The sequence below is a fragment of the Watersipora subatra genome, chromosome 2 (assembly GCF_963576615.1).
Source record: "Watersipora subatra chromosome 2, tzWatSuba1.1, whole genome shotgun sequence".
Lineage (NCBI taxonomy): Eukaryota > Metazoa > Bryozoa > Gymnolaemata > Cheilostomatida > Watersiporidae > Watersipora > Watersipora subatra.
The window spans coordinates 20565155-20582543 of record NC_088709.1 but is presented as its reverse complement, the minus strand read 5'-3'; the positions used below and the strand labels follow the sequence as shown (position 1 = coordinate 20582543).

Genomic DNA, 17389 nt, shown 5'->3' with positions numbered 1-17389 from the left:
CAAGTCAATTTTACTGAAGAACTGCATAATTGAAATGAATTACAAAATTGAAGTGAAGTGCATAATCAGACAAAATAAAAGAGAACAAAATGACCCACGATATCACCAAGGCAACTTTGTAGTTTCTAATTGGTTGTTGGTCACCCGCAGCTAATCGCCCATAGTGTGCGTTGCGTCTTACCTGTTTGAGTTATGTAGAATGTGTATGCGGTATGTGTAACTATGAAAATCGTAATCATAAAACCTGGCCAGGCTAAATCCCTGAATAAACACTCTAATTGTCAAGTTGGCATTTTATCGAGCATGGACTTTTTACGCATGTGCAAAGCATAGTCTATATTGGCGTCGATAACACTTCGGCACAACATTCTCCCTTCTCTTAATAATGTGTTGAGTCTATCTGTTATGTAGAGAACTGTTTTTATATTGATTGTTGTGTTCCCCATTGATTGTCCATATGATCGACGCTAGTAATTAGCAAGTTGAGTAAGATATGAGTATTGATATAATAATATGTAAGGTAAGTAGCCGAGTAATATAGTATGTACAGCGCTGTCCAAAAGACAGCCCGCTACTCGAGGTAGCGATGCGGAGGATTGATTGTTCTTCCATAGTGTTGGTAGATGTTGAGTTGTCTATCACTGGTTCTGATGTTGTTGTTTCAGGAGTGCTGAGTAATTTTGGTTCAGACTTTGTTGGATGAGGGACTTTTCTAATATCCACTCTGTCCCTGCGAACAGGAGCTCCTCTCTCTGGTTGTACCATATAAGATCGTTCATCCAGACGTTGTGCCACTTGAGCACGTCGCCAAACTTTCTGACACAAGGTCACTGATCTAAGTCAAACTGCATCCCCATCCTGCAGAGGTTTCAGTTCTTTTGTGCTGGTCATAAACAGCCTTGTCTATCGATTGTTTTTGTTTAAATGCAGATTTTACACTATCAGTATTTGGATTTTATGGGCTTAGTAATGATGCATTAGTTGGCAATCTTGTCCTGCAACGACGACCTAACATTCGCTGAGCTGGACTGTATTCAAGCCCTTCTTGAGGTGTGTTTCTATGGGCTAGTAGCGCTAATTAGGCATCAGTCCCATCTTAATTAGCTTTAGTTATTCGTCTTTTTGCTGCCTTGACTGCTGATTCCGCCTTGCCATCCCCCTGTTGATGATGCGGACTTGAGGTTTGATGTCGAATGTCATACTTTTGAGTGAACTTTTCAAACAATTCTGATGAAAACCATTTCAAACAATTTTGAGGACCATTGTCAGTTATAGGAGTTTCAGTAAGACCATATCGAGCCAGGTGTCCTTTTAATTTATTTACTATAGTTCTAGCGTCTTTTGACTGAACTCTATCCACTTCAATAAAGTTGTTTTAGTGGCTGACAGTGACCATATACTCTTTTTCATCACATGTGAAGAGATAACTAGACACAATCTGCCATGGACGCTCTGGTAGGTTTGTCCTCATCATGGGTTGGTTCTGTTGTCTTGCACTATATCTTTGACAAATGTCACATTGGGCTATAAAATTCTCAATTTCACCGGTCATTCCAGGCTAGTAGAGGCACTCTCTAGCCCTTCTCAGCGTGGCCTTTGGTATCTGAAGTGAACGGGTATATGAATATACTACAAATATACTAAGTACTACTGAATATACTACCACCATCCTGATGCAAACGAGTACGATGCTAATTTAAGCTAATGAAAATAAATAAAAAATCTAGTTACAGAAGATCTGAAAGACTTATACTAAGCCATGGCTCACAGGTTTGACCCTCTTAATGCACTGTTGTTAGATGAACATCGTGAAGAAGCATTTCGGGTGTTCAAGAAACAATAGGAGAGATATGCTATAGTAAGTAAATTAAGCAAGGAAGGCGAGGACTACCGTGCTGCGCTGTTACTATACACAGTTGGTGAACCCGCAGTAAAGCTAGTAGAATCTATTGAAAAATAACACACAACTGTTACACAAGTACTAGATATTCTTGAGTCACATTGTGCTGGAACAAAGAATGAACTGTACCATGAATTTGTGTTTGGTACTGCTGACGAGAAGGAGGGAGAGAATTTCGACACTTTCTTAGCAAGACTGCGCAGTCTGGAAAAAGTGTGCAACTTTGAAGAGTTGAAGGATAGCATGCTGCGCAACAGACTTGTGTTAGGCATTTAAAACAATGACACATGAAGAATACTGCTGGCTTCTACTGAGCAAAGCTTGAGTCTGTAATTAAGCTATGTAAGAGTGAGAAACGTGCTACTATTACTCTTCAAAAGATACAAGCAGAGGAAGCAGGTAATGTCAATGAAAGCTTAAAGAAAAGTCATCGTTCCTTTAAAGACACAAAATCGGCAATTAGGTCGGTGGACTGAAAATACTGTGGCAAACGGCATGCCACCAGGAAGAAACCTTGCAAAGCTTTTGGCAAGATTTGAAATTTTTGCAAAGCAGAAAATCATTTCGAAGCTGTCTGTCTTAAAAAGAAAGCTGGTGCACATGCATCGACACATACAATAGCAGGGAAGAGTAGTGATCATAAATCAATAGACCAGATCACAACGAAAAGCAGCTCTCCAAGGTTTTTGCACGCTTGGTTTTGATAGACTCAGGCGCAGAGGCCAAGTTTCAGGTAGACAGTGGCTCGACTGTCAATATCTTGAGACAGGATATGTTACCACAGGGGGTACCAATCACAGCAGACAAAACAATACTAACTTAATGGACCAACGATGTGCAGACAGTCTTGGGTACCGCTAGGATAATGGTTCGTAATTCTAAAAACAACTAAAAGTACAAAGTGATGTTTCACATTGTAGACAAAGAACGATCACTCATTTTAGGCTTAAGAGCTTCGGTGGCAATGGGCATGGTAACAATTACCCAAGGAAATATCAATACTATAAATACGGGCAATCAGATTGACATCTTTAAAGTATTTCCAGGTGTTTTTGACGACGAGTTCGGTTCTCTACCTGGTGTTCAACACTTGAAAGTGGCAGAAGAAGTCAGACCACACGCCTCACCAGTGCGCCGCGTGCCACATGCTATACACACAGAAGTTAAAGCTGAGCTAGATGTTATGGTGAAGAAAAAGGTAATTGAGGCTGTGGGTGTATCACCCACTCCTTGGGAAAGCAACATGGTAGTGGCAAAGAAGCTTAATTGCAAGCTGAGGATATGCATAGACCCACAGAGAAACAATGAAGCGTTGCAGAGAGAATCTTACCTGTTTGAGTTATGTAGAATGTGTATGCAGTATGTGTGACTATGAAAATCGTAATGGTAAAACCTGGCCAGGCTAAATCCTTAAATAAATACTCTAATTGTCAAGTTGGCATTTTATCGAGCATGGACTTTTAACACATGTGCAAAGCATAGTCTATATTGGCATTGGTAATAGTTCGGCGCAGCAGTGCGTACACCGTGAAAACAGCTAATCGTTGCAGTTCATTGCTCGGGTAAGCGTTGATTAGAAAGATAGTGTGTTCGTACCTTTAACTGTGGTTCAACTGCTAATGAAGCTGTCTACTTGCAATGTTGAATTTGCTTATTGCTTTTTATTACAAGACGTAACAGTGTGGCTATCCAGCAATTCTATTTCTACACAATGAACCAGCATATGCTTCAACTGGAAAAAATGTTGCAAAACTGCTAACAAGCCATCAACTGCTAAAGCAAAACCACCCAACAAGGTGCCTCTTGGTGTGGACTATTCAGCGATTCCATCACCGGAGCAAGTACCACCATATACTATGACCAGACTGTCTATGAAAGTTGCCCGTGGGAGACACCAGATGCTACATCAGCACGGTCCCCTACACAATCACTACTTCTACATTAGATGCTATAGCTAGAATGTCTAAGTTTTAAATTCAGAATAGGAGTTGTCATTAAAATACAGTGTAATCTGTTGATTGTGCTTTAAGAAAAAAAGAGAGAATGAGAGCTATTCAAAATATACATCTCTCTAATTTGAAAATCAGATTGCAAATTGGGTTCTCAAGAATACCACCATTCTAAGCGCTACATATTGTAGTAGTAAAGTGAACACTTTAGAGAAACTGATGAACTACAGACATTTGCTCTACTACCATGTGTATAACTTCACCTGGCCAAGGACAAATGATCGCATCAATCTTCCAGCCTTAAAATGACTGTTAAATGTCCTAACTCATCATTAACTATAGAACTTAGCTTGGATACCATTCAAAACAACTTGAGGTTACTTAACCAATACCTCAGAGGTGCTCATAGTGCTCAAGGTAACCATTATATTAGATAATGTAAGACCAAAACATTCTAAATAGCACAAGAAAAATTATTGCTTATGCATCTTAAAAGAGCATACTCATCATAAAATCTCTATTTGAGCACCACCTTGACTTGAACGCCAGCTCTATCAGAACACCAATACAAGAAGAGGGCTGAAAAATACAGTTGCACCCTTTAGATGAATGTTACCTCTATTAAACCGAAACTTTGAAATTAATCTCGAAAATCAAATTAGTCTTTTGATCTTTACAAATCCATAATATAAAGTAATCAATAGAAAATTACCCATACAATGGTAAAATAATAATTATATTGAACAAATGAGAATTATTTCATTGTTGCCGCAGTGGTTGCCATGGCTTCAGTGATGATGTGCCTGAGAAGATCGATCATCATAATTATAAAAGCTGCACTTCGATCTGAAGTTGCTAAAGTCCAAGTCCAACATTTTGGTTTTAGAGTTGCCCACAAGGTAGTTTATAAACTGATATGAAGACATGAACATTCTGTTGAAAAATTAAAATTATTTTCAGAGACACCTTACAATGTATTAGCAGGCATTGTTACGGCATATTTAAGACCGCATTGTAACTCATAGCTTGTTGGCTTTTTTAAACTTTGAAAGCAACGCCATCGAATTAAGTAACAAATGCATCCACACACGATGTTTCATTAGAATATTTTTTTATTTAACTCGATTTGATACTTTGACAATTGTGAAAACCATTTAGGAAAAGTGATGAGCCCGAGGAGGCATTAATGCCACTCTGCCGAACAGAGGACACAAAGTAGAAGCGACATTGTAGAAGTAGAACACATAATACACATTATACATTGTAGAATGTCAGCTTACTATTGCGAACCGCAGGGTCTACTGACTGAGCTAATGAAACGACAACAGTGAGCCGTGTTTTCCAAAGCCTAACAAGGCAACGCGACCGCCCCGCGAAAATTGTGTTAGCTCCGAAACCCAGGCTAGCACGATTGCAACAGAGCTCGATCATTAAACCCTATCTAATTTTTTGACTGATAACTTGCTATTATGGGTTCGTAAAGACCAGTGAATATTAAATAGAGAGTCAAATAGAGGTGGCGCTCAAATAAAAGTGGCTTTCAAATAGAGGTTTTACTGTGTGTTAAACAAAGGAAAATCAGTGGTTGCGGCTTATACACTCTGTATAACTGCAACGTAAAAAATGACCTTTAAAGCACAGAGGGTAGCCTGTACATGTTGACAGCATATACAAAATGTTTTCCATTCTTAAACAAGCATTGAAACCAGAATCTTTAATGTTATCTGCAGCTGTTAATACCATAAAAATGTGTTTTTAACCCTTAAGCAGGCCAGAATGCTACAAAATGATGCTAGATTTCTACTAAAAAATCGAATTATAAATCTAACAGAAAAATTAGCTGCTCTGTGAACTATTGCTCAGTTGGTATGTAAGAAATTTTATGCACTATAAAGATTAAAGTTTTGCTACAAACATTTAATTACAAAAGTAACGATCCCTTGTTTTCAATGCCAGAAGGTTTGGTCAGGAGGATCAGCCAATGTTCTCATGTCCAAAAAGTTTCAGTTGGTAGTCATGTTCAATTCAGTTCGACCAAACTGAACCAAGGCTTATCAATTATTTGAAAACATAAATGTAAATTTTGACAATAATGCTCCGTATATTTTACAACGAATAGATAATTAAATTTCAAATCAATATACAACAGATGTGATCACACAACAAAAAAGATGACTCGCTATACAATTTTTATATAACCAGATCTAAATATACGGTGTGTCCAAATGCATTTGAACATGTACAGTTGTATGTCTTATAATGAAATGGCTCCCATCAAGTATGAATTTTCAAATGAGTTTTATATTGATTACATTGAGTATAGCTACTACTGCACATCTAACATTGAATTGGTTTCCCTCTAGTGTGAGTCCTCATATGACTTATTAGATGATGGCGAAGAGCAAACCGACTACTGCATATCTTACACTGAAATGGTTTCTCTCCAGTGTGAGTCTTCACATGACGTGTTAGATTATGGCGAAGAGCAAACCGACTACTGCATATCTTACACTGAAATGGTTTCTTTCCAGTATGAGTCTTCATGTGTGCTGTTAGATGATGGTGACGAGCAAATTGACTAGTGCATATCTTGCACTGGAATGGTTTTTCTCCAGTATGAGTCTTCATGTGTCTTGTTAGATTTGAATTATGAACAAAGCTACTGCCGCATATCTTGCACTGGAATGTTTTTTCTCCAGTATGAGTCCTCATATGACTAATTAGGTGATGACGATGAGCAAATCGACTACTGCATATCTTACATTGAAATGGTTTTTCTCCAGTATGAGTCCTCATATGTCTTGTTAGATTTGCAGTATGAACAAAGCTACTGCTGCATATCTTGCACTGGAATGGTTTTTCTCCAGTGTGAGCCCTCATGTGTCTTTTTAAATGGACGTTCTCAGAAAATCTTCTACTACACATATGGCACTGGAATGGTTTTTCTCCAGTATGAATCCTCATGTGACCTGTTAGATTATGACGATGAGCAAACTGACTACTGCATATTTTACATTGGAATGGCTTCTCTCCGGTGTGTGTTCTCATGTGAGTTGACAGTTGACTGCGGCGAGCAAAGCTAGCACTGCATATCTCACAGTGAAGAGGTGTCCTTGCAGTGAGACCTTTTGTTTTTGTCTTTACAGCGGTAGTACATAACAATCTTCCAGATATATCATTTTTACCTCTTTGAAAAGATTTCTGTCCACAATCTTGACCTATACAATAAATTGATAGTTTCTGGCCAACAAGCTTAGCAAAATGGTTCACATTCCAGAACTGTTTTACCATAAAAATGTCATTTAAACCCTGCAGATAATATATTTTTAAGAGTGTTCATCGCAAGTATGCCTAATATACTTGTATAATACAAATACTAATATGAACCATCAGATGTAAACAATAAGGATGAAATGATTTTGTGGATTACTACATTTAAATATGTTGCTATGTATGTGTGCATCCTACCGCATGTTACAACAACCACATCCATGATAAGGACAAATAACAATAACAACCTTTAGATGTATTTTGGTGTAAAATAAATTTTTGTGACACTCAAGTCTATCTATCCATTCTGAACTAGTTGATATACAGTAATGCCTCTAATTGAATGCCATGGCGCTCTATTTTTCAATCTTTCCTTTTTAGTGGTGGTCGATTGGTGGTGGCGTTCAAATAGAAGCTGGTGTTGTATTTTCAAACGGCTTGTCAGAATTGTGGGAAGATAAAGTTAACCCTACTACAGGGAAAGCTAAGAGCGCTTATATTTTGCACTCTCCTTAGGGTAGAGCGACATTAACCCTTTTGGATGCATTAAATTCGCTAACTTACCCCAACTTGTCAAAGATATCTTAAAAAGTAAGAATTGAGCAACAAAGAAATATCTCTACCAATGAATATTATATCACTGACAATTAACCTGTGGTGATATTATAGCTTGTGTCCCGTTTGACAATTTGTTGCAGCTTCTAATTTTCATTTCATTCTAAATTTGAAGACATGTTTATTTTATATCTTTATTTAATGATATTTCATAAAAGCTGATTGCACTCATTGATATGTTTGCTACAGCCTGCAGCAAAAACTAGCTTTGTATGCGCAATAGAAGAGGAGTTAAAAACATCGATCAATTATAAGATCAGTTTACAGCAACGATGCTATTAAATAATATGCTATAAACCTGCAAAGTTAAAAGTTGTATAATTACAATCTACCAAATGTTACAAAGTTATATTCATGAACAAGTGACATAAACGAACCATACTTATATTACATGCACAAACAAAAACTAACACCTTTTAAACTAAAACATTTGCATCGTCGCTTGCATTGCTAAATGTCCTGATTGTTGCTACTCATGGGACAAACATCTTCTGGTTGTTCAATACCTTCCACAATGTCTTCTGATCTCAGCTCTTTTTCTGCACTACTGAACTAATCAAAATTTGCGTTCAAACAATTTTTTAGCAGAGCAAACTTTGGTGTTGCTTTTACCAGAAATGCAACGTGGAAAGGTTTTGTTCGCTAACATAACCACTGGCCTATAAAACTAGTCGTTCACCTACCATCATAAATGTAAAGTTTTTGTATAGGCTAAATGAGCTTCGAAGTATCAATACCGTGTTTACAATGACAAGGAACTACTATTAGCCTGAGAGGGTTATTAATTAGTTCTATAGAGTTGCCTTCAAACCTTTAAAAAAGTGAAAAGCTTTCGAGTTGCACAACAACAAAACTTCTTGTTATTGTCATAAATGATACATTATTAATATTATTTTGTGCACATATTTCTACTGATCACTTGATATTACGGATTCATGAAGATCAATGATTGTCAAAGTGGCGGTGAAATGGAGGCGACGTTAAAAATAGAAGGTGGCGGTCTGTTATGCATTATTTCTCTCATAGTGGCGGTTAAATAGAGGTGGCATTCCTAATAGAGGTGGATCAAGTGGCGTCCAATTAAAGGTTTTACGGTAATCAACAGTTTCATCAGAAGTGTACATACTTGGAATCAGCTGGCACATATTGGTAATAAAGGGAACCTAGAAGGTTTGTAAGCGTGTACTAAATAAATTATAATACAAAGACTAGAAAAAGCTACTAAAGTAAGTTCAAACATATAAAAAAATGAAGCTCATAAAGTGTTTCATCCAAATTTAGTATGAATGCAGTAAAAGCTAACTTGAAGGACAAGTGCCATCATGCGACAAGCTGACAGGGAAACAATTTTATATTTTCATGAAACCAATAGTTAACTTTCAGGTTGAGTCATGATCTGGTCATCTATCATGCTCCGGTCATGCCTTTGTGAAGACCATGAGCTAAACGCATCCAATACACAAACTCAGCTTATAAAAATCATTAAAAGCATGTCATTATCTTTTTCTTTTTTAAATGATTTTCCAAAATGCTACACATAATGCTACATTTTCTAACTGAATACAAAACAAAATACGATATTTTCTACCTTAACCATTTGCAAATACTTATAAGTTGGCCCCCACAAGAATATCTCATTTTTTGACGTTGAAGCTTTCAATGTGTTTAATCCCTCTTTTAAAGGTTGACTTGCAACAAAATGCACTTCAAAGTTATTTGGTATCAAAATATTCACCACGTCTTATCCTGTTGTGTGGTAAGTGCCAAATATGTGGAAATGTGATTACAAGCTTTTGAAAGCTCAAAAACCAAAAGTCGCCGTAGATTGGAATCTCTTTTTTTCGATGAAATAACCACGAAATTTGGTTATCGTCTTGTCATGTATGTTCTCACGTGAATTGAAAGGCCAATACAAAGCTCAATATAAAGCTTATCGTAGTACTACCTTAAAGAATAGAGAAAGCATAATATTATTATGCTTTATTAGTTATCTTGAGGTGTTGACTGTTGTTCTGAAAAGAATCAAGGAGATTGACCCGCTAGAAGCTGAGATATAGCCAGCCAAACACAGGTCTACCTAATAAAGAATTAGAGGAAAACCCTTTAAAAATCTCGAAAACTGTGACGTATAAAATCGACTTAATGTTCATGTGCCGGAGTTTTGCACCCTTACCGCCGTTACGTATAATGATTGTTTTGGCTACGAGATGTGAAAAGCTTCTCGCGATAGTAAATAATTTACAGACTAGGTCTGGTCTCTCAGGAAAATCAAGCAAACATTGTGTGGTAAAGGCATCTGCCCACAACCCCTTGCCGTGATTTGTCAAAGCAGAAGAGCATATTTTGACTATTGTGCTTCAAATTTTAACTCGATCTCCACGGATATGCTCCAAAGATCCTCTGTTCAACGAACGGCGCGTGTATAGTCTATATGCGTCATCCGCGATTGCAAGTCGTTTAGAATAAGAAATGAGAATGTGAATTTTTGTTCATTCATCATTTTTCTATTGTGTATCTACTGCAGTATTTAGTTGATTTTCATGATTATCGTCACTATTAACAGACTGTAAGTTCACTACAGCCATAATCTTAAAAAGAATAACTTGACCGTGCTGCTCTTGCTGTAAAAAAAGAAAACGATAACTTTTGATTTGATTTTTCTATTGATCTATTATCTTATCTATGATTATTTTTTATGAATAATATTATAATCATAATGCATATTATACAAAATAATAATATAACTGCGTATAGAATAAATGATGTAACTAATATAATTTGTAGAAAGTGATAGCAGAATGTTGCGAAATAATAGATGCGTGTAATTATTTTATTCTAAAACTAATCTACACGTCAGAGGGACTGGTTCGGAATTCTCAGAGCAATGATTGTTAGGCCCAATTTGATTGTTCTATACTTCCAGGGATTAAACCAATTAAAACGCCGTGATTGTTATAGGAGAGCACATTAGTTGGCTTAATTGACCAATGGCACACAAGTCGATTTCATACGTCATATATTGATGACTACCAAAACACTTATGTTTTTTGGTAGACCTGTGTTTGGCTGGCTATATCTCAGCTTCTGGTTGGTCAATCTCTTTGATTCTTTTTTTAGAACATCAGTCAACACCTCAAGATAAATAATAAAGCATACAAATATTGTGCTTTTTTTATTCTTTAAAACAAACACTTTGGGTTTTACCAAAGACCCCGTATCAAATATAGATGCTCGCTACTTTAGCGTTTTGTTTCAGTCTGCTCTAATCGGCGAGTAGTAATCTGATCATGTGACCCAATACTTCGCAAATAACTTCTGCAGCACTTTTCGATAATCACGAGGGACTAACAGGCTCGTCATGATTGTCAGACAATGATATGTACTCATTCAAGCTAAGGCTAAAAAATTAAACGACATTTTACGGTAAGTTATGAGATACCAGTGCTAAAACTGACAGCATTACGGTGACGATAAAACAGACACGTAAAAACAATAGACATAGTTTTATTGAATGCGTGAAGAATATTTGTGAAAATATTTCGACAAATAAGGTTGCAAGAAAGTGTAAACATATACTATCTCACACAACTACGTCACATTTGAGCCGTTTTGGAAAGGGAATCCAAACTACGGCGGTTTCGCGTGGCTGCGATTTTCTGTTTATTTTTGAGCTTTTAAGAGCTTGCAATCACCTTTCCACATAGTTTGCACCTACAACATGACAAAGTAAGACATGGTAAATTTTTTCATATCAAATAACTGTAATGTGAATTTTGTTGCAAGTCAACCTTTAAGTATCATTCTTGAGCTGTTCCCATACAAATTATAAATGAAAAGGAAGCTTAAAAGTGGTAGACTATGATGAAACTAGTTATAGTTGTAAACAGCAATATCAAGTAGCTTTATCTATAGTGATTCAAACTTAGCAGTTATTTCTGATACTTTTACTCAATCGGACTTCAAATAATGAAATATTCTATTTACAAGCCACTTTGAGCCGTTGAGTTACTCGAGTCAAAGATTTCATGCAAAATAATCCTCGAGTCTTTTTGTTTTAGTGATTAAAAAAAACAACTTTTGAAGTGATTGTTTTGCCATAAAATTGGGCGTGTATTCTTGGCAAATTCACGGGCTACGCATTATAGCGACATGAAATAGAATAAATTTACCAATGATATGCCTCCACTTTTATAGCGAAGCAACGACTTTAAAAGAGTTTTTTGTTTTTCTATTCACTAAAACAGAAAGACTCGCTTGCTAAATCGCCTACAGTTCGTAGATACCCTCAACATGGTTTCATGTAGACGCAAACCTGAGTTCTATACAAGCTCGTAAAAAATGTTTAGCAAAGAGTATGTGAAAGTTAAAACTACTGCGAAAAAAATGATACGTATAAACTATCACCAAAGTTCAGTTTTGTTATTGCCTAGATATGTGCAGCTAATGCTCTATAAATAGCTTAGGATGAGTCATCTCCTATCTTTTAATTACCTATCAGCTGGTCAGCTGACCTTGTTCAGTGTTGAGCTAGTTGGTGTGAAGGCCCGTACGCTAGTGTTGGGCCGGTATCTGATTTAGTGCTGGATCGGAAATCCTTGCATTTTTTCATCGGTTTTCCCGGTATCGGTATCCTCGGTATTTACCATCTTCGGTATCCATTGCCAACTAAGAAAGTTTGGTATTGTCGGTACTATTGTTCGGTATGTGGTTATCGGTGTGTGTCTTTAAATGGTTTAAAGTTTATAATGGTTTAAAGTTTAGTGGTTTAAACTTTAAACCATAACTGTCTCGAACTAATTTTATTGTTGTGCAAAAAGTAGCCTGTACAAAAAACATTCTTTAGTCAGCACTACATTGTAATGGCAAGGAGACTCCTTGTTTTAGCAAGCCAAAAAGAAAAAGATAGAAATATAAATTTCAAGATAGATGTTTTTATTGTTTATTTTATTAAAAATATAGTTATTGATCCAAACGTTACGTATACGATAATAGAGAACAGATAGATAATGGCAAGGGGCTCTCTTTGTTAAATATACTGAGACTGTTTACAGAAATTTTACTATCACATACTGTAATCATGTAATGTAATCACATAATTATACGCAGTCCAATTAGAGCCCAGTCTCGTTAGAGTCTTTATACACCCTCCCATCGCATGGAAATTTTCGTTGAATTTGTTCGCTAACACGTGCTAAAATTAGCATGTTCGTCAACGAAGAGTTTTAAAATCTATCCGGATATCCGTATAACCATTTACCGATAGGCTTGTACGGATAAATACCGATCATATCAAACCGGCCGCAGATGACTAGCTGTCACCGAAAATGATTGGTTTCCTCGGATACCGAGAATCCCTCCGTATCGGTAAGAGCGGATAACCCAATACCGGCCAAACACTACCGTACACGCTGTCACTCAAATCGACGATTAGCTGTGCGATTGACCATAACGAAGCACTGCTATGACATCAGTTTGTGATCAGTGGCAAACATAATCATTGCTAGCGATGAAGCGATAGTCTTCCAACATGTTGAACTTTGACACCTATGATCAGAACTGTTAGCGTCTTGATTGGCTGCTTGTTGACCAAATCAGATTAAATTTCAGCATTTATGAAGATTGGTGTCAAGTCAATTTTGCGAGCATGGCAAAGAACTACATAATTGAATTGAATTACATAATTGAAGTGAGTTACATAATCAGACAATTAAAAGATAACAAAATGACCTGCAGATATCCACAATGCAATTTAGTAGTTTTTAATTGGTTGTTGGTCACCCACAGCTAATCGCTCACAGTGCGTACACCGTGAAAACAGCTAATCGTTGCAGTTCATTGCTCAGGTAAACAATGATTAGAGCGATGGTGCCTTTATTGTTCGTACCTTTAACTGTGGTTCAACTGCTGATAAAGCTGTCTAATTGCAATGTTGCATTTGCTTATTGCTTCTTATTACAAGATTAACATTTATTACGGCTATCAAGGAATTCTATTTCTACACAATGAACCAGCATATGCTATAGCTGGACAATCTGTCGCAAAACTGCTAACAAGCAATCAACTGCTAAGGCAAGACCACCCAACAAGGTTCCTCCTGGTGTAGACTATCCAGCGATTCCATCACAGGGGCAAGGACCACCATATACCATGGCCAGACTGTCTAAAAAAGTTGCTCTTGGGAAACACCACATGCTACATCAGCACTGTCCACTGCAAAATCGCTACTTCTACATTAGATGCTATAGCTAGAATGTCTAAGTTTTAAACTCAGAAAAGGTGTTGTCATAAAAGTTCAATGTAATCTGTTGATTGTGCTTTGAGAAAAAAGAGATAATGAGAGCTATCCAGAATAGACATCTCTATAATTTGAAAATCAGCTTGCAAATTGGGTTCTCAAGAATGCCACAATTTTAAGCGCTGCATATTGTAGTAGAAAAGTACAACACACTTCAGAATAACTGATGAACTACAGACATTTGCTCTACTACTATGTGTATAACTTCAACTGGCCAATGATAACTGATCACATTGATCTTCCACCCTTAAAATAACTGTCAAATGTCCTAATTCATCATCCAACATAGAACTTAGCTTGGTAATATGCTTGCATACCATTCAAAACAACTTGAGGTTACTTAACCAATACCTCAAGTATTAGTGCTCAATGTAACCATTATATTAAATAATGTGAGACCAAAACATTCTAAATAGCATAGAAAAGATTATTGCTTATGCATCTCAAAAGAGCATACTCATCATAAAATCTCTATATGAGCGCCACCTTGACTTGAACGCCAGCTCTATTAGAACACCAATACAAGAAAAGAGTAGAAAAATACAGTTGCACCCTTTAGAAAAATGCTACCTCTATTAGACCAAAACTTTGAAATTAATCTTGTTTGATCTTTACGAATTCATAATATAAAGTAATCAATAGAAGATTTTGAAAACAAAAGTTTTTGCATCATTTGCTCGGCCAGTCGCATTCTGATTGTTGCTTCCGATGGAACGAACATATTCTGGCTATCATAGCTTCTATTGCTTCAATACCTTTTACAATGTTTTTGGACTTCAAATCTTCTTCCGCACTGCTGAACTAGTTGATATTAGGATTCAAACAATTTTTTTGGGCAGACAAAAACTTTTCCGCATTGAATATTTTGCACTAAGGATGAATTTTAACTGCATTGCTAAGCACAACTTTTAGCCTAAAAGTAGTAGTTTATATACCATCGTAAATGTAAACTGTTTATCACATACATGTACGGTGTATGTCGGAGTATCAAGTTTGTGTCAAAAAATAACTACTATTAACCTAATACAGTTATTAAGGATGTCTACATTGCTGATTTTAACATTTTAACAAATTACAAACACATTTGGAGTTGGAAAATAGACATACATATGAACAGATACAACAAATTGATTGCTATTAAGATAACTGAGTCATTATTAATTAGTACAATGTTGTAGAGATTTTTCGACTGATGACTTGGTATTATGAGTTCGTAAAGACCAGTGAATATCATATAGACGGTCAAATAGAGGTGGCGCTCAAATAAAAGTGGCCTTCAAATATAAGTTTTACTGTGTGTTAAACAAATGGAAAATCAGTGGTTGCGGCTTATACACTCTGTATAACTGTAACGTAAAAACAGCTTTTAAAGCACAGAGGGTAGCCTGTACATGTTGGCAGCATATACACAATATTTTCCATTATTAAACAAGCATTGAAGCCAGAATCTTTAATGTTATCTGCAGCTGTTAATACCACAAAAAATGTGTTTTTAACCATCAAGCAAGCCAGAATACTACAAGATAAGGCTGGATTTTCACTAAAAATCTAATTATAAATCTAACAGAAAACTTAGCCGTTTTGTGAACTATTGCTCAGCAGGTATGTCAGAAATTTCATGCACTATAAAAATTAAAGCTTTGCTACAAATATTTAATTACAAAAGTAATTGATTCCATGTTTTCAACGTCAGAGGGTTTGGTCAGGAGGATCAGCCAATGTTCTCATGTTCAAAATGTTGCAGTTGTTATTCATGTTCAATTCAGTTCAACCAAAATGAACCGAGGCTTGTCAATTAATAGAAAACATATGTGTAACTTTTGACCCCAAAGCTAGGTATATTTTACCACGAAGAGATAATTAAATTTTAACTCATGTATAACATAGGTGATTACACACAAAAAAAACCACAACAAACCAAATCAGAATATATGGGTGTGTCCAAATGAATTTGAACATGTACACTTGTATGTGTTATAATGAAATGTCTCCCATGAAGTATGACTTTTCAGGTGAGTTTTAAATTCATCACGTTGAGTAGAGCTACTACTGCACATCTAACATTGAAATGGCTTCCCTCTAGTGTGAGTCCTCACATGACGTGTTAGACTATGGCGATGAGCAAACCGATGACTGCATATCTTACACTGAAAGGGTTTCTCTCCGGTATGAGTCATCACGTGTGTTGTTAGATGATGGTGAAGAGCAAATTGACTAGTGCATATCTTGCACTGGAATGGTTTTTCTCCAGTATGAGTCCTCATATGTCTTGTTAGGTGATGGCGATGAGCAAATCGACTACTGCATATCTTACATTGGAATGGTTTCTCTGCAGTGTGAGTCCTCATGTGTCCTATTAGAGTATGGTGATGAGCAAACCGACTACTGCATATCTCACACTGAAATGGCTTGTCGCCAGTATGAACCTTCATGTGAGCTGTTAGATTTGCATGTTGAACAAAGCTACTGCTGCATATACTGCACTGGAATGGTTTTTCTCCAGTGTGAATCCTCGTGTGTCTTGTTAGATTTGCATGTTGAGCAAAGTTACCGCTGCATATCTTGCACTGGAATGGTTTTTCTCCAGTGTGAGTCCTCATGTGTCTTGTTAGATTTGCATTATAAACAAAGCTACTGCTGCATATCTTGCACGGGAACGGTTTTCCTCCAGTGTGAGTCATCATGTGTCTTGTTAGATGATGGTGAAGAGCAAATCGACTACTGCATATCTTGCATTGGAATGGTTTTTCTCCAGTATGAGTCCTCATGTGTCTTGTTAGATTTGAATTATGAACAAAGCTACTGCTGCATATCTTGCACTGGAATGGTTGTTCTCCAGTATGAGTCCTCATGTGTCTTGTTAGATTTGCATTATGAACAAAGCTAATGCTGCATATCTTACACTGGAATGACTTTTTTCCAGTGTGAGTCATCATGTGTCTTGTTAGGTGTTGGTGAAGAGCAAATTGACTAGTGCATATCTTGCACTGGAATGGTTTTTCTCCAGTATGAGTCTTCATGTGTCTTGTTAGATTTGAATTATGAACAAAGCTACTGCCGCATATCTTGCACTGGAATGTTTTTTCTCCAGTATGAGTCCTCATATGACTAGTTAGGTGATGACGACGAGCAAATCGACTACTGCATATCTTACATTGAAATGGTTTTTCTCCAGTATGAGTCCTCATATGTCTTGTTAGATTTGCAGTATGAACAAAGCTACTGCTGCATATCTTGCACTGGAATGGTTTTTCTCCAGAGTGAGTCCTAATGTGTTTTGTTAAATGGCCGGTCTCAGAAAATCTTCTATTACACATATTGCATTGGAATTTTTTTTTTCCAGTATGAATCCTCATATGC

At 36.7% G+C, this 17389-nt stretch overlaps 2 protein-coding genes across 2 annotated transcripts; both read right to left on the bottom strand.

Moving 5' to 3' along the window:
• Window positions 1-6069: 6069 nt before the first annotated feature.
• LOC137388038 (zinc finger protein 883-like) lies at window positions 6070-7140 on the bottom strand. Its single transcript, XM_068074555.1, has one exon. It carries the CDS (start codon window positions 7138-7140, stop codon window positions 6187-6189), a length of 954 nt encoding a protein of 317 aa, XP_067930656.1. The 3' UTR covers window positions 6070-6186.
• An 8719-nt stretch (window positions 7141-15859) lies between these two features.
• LOC137387294 (zinc finger protein 420-like) lies at window positions 15860-17385 on the bottom strand. Its single transcript, XM_068073668.1, has one exon. The coding sequence runs from the start codon at window positions 17383-17385 to the stop codon at window positions 16087-16089; it is 1299 nt and encodes a 432-aa protein (XP_067929769.1). The 3' UTR covers window positions 15860-16086.
• Between the last annotated feature and the right edge of the window lie 4 nt (window positions 17386-17389).

Bases quoted from the DNA above. Each gene is read 5' to 3' on its own strand.
- LOC137388038 (XM_068074555.1), bottom strand. From the start codon at position 7,140: ATGGTAAAACAGTTCTGGAATGTGAACCATTTTGCTAAGCTTGTTGGC.
- LOC137387294 (XM_068073668.1), bottom strand. From the start codon at position 17,385: ATGAGGATTCATACTGGAAAAAAAAAATTCCAATGCAATATGTGTAAT.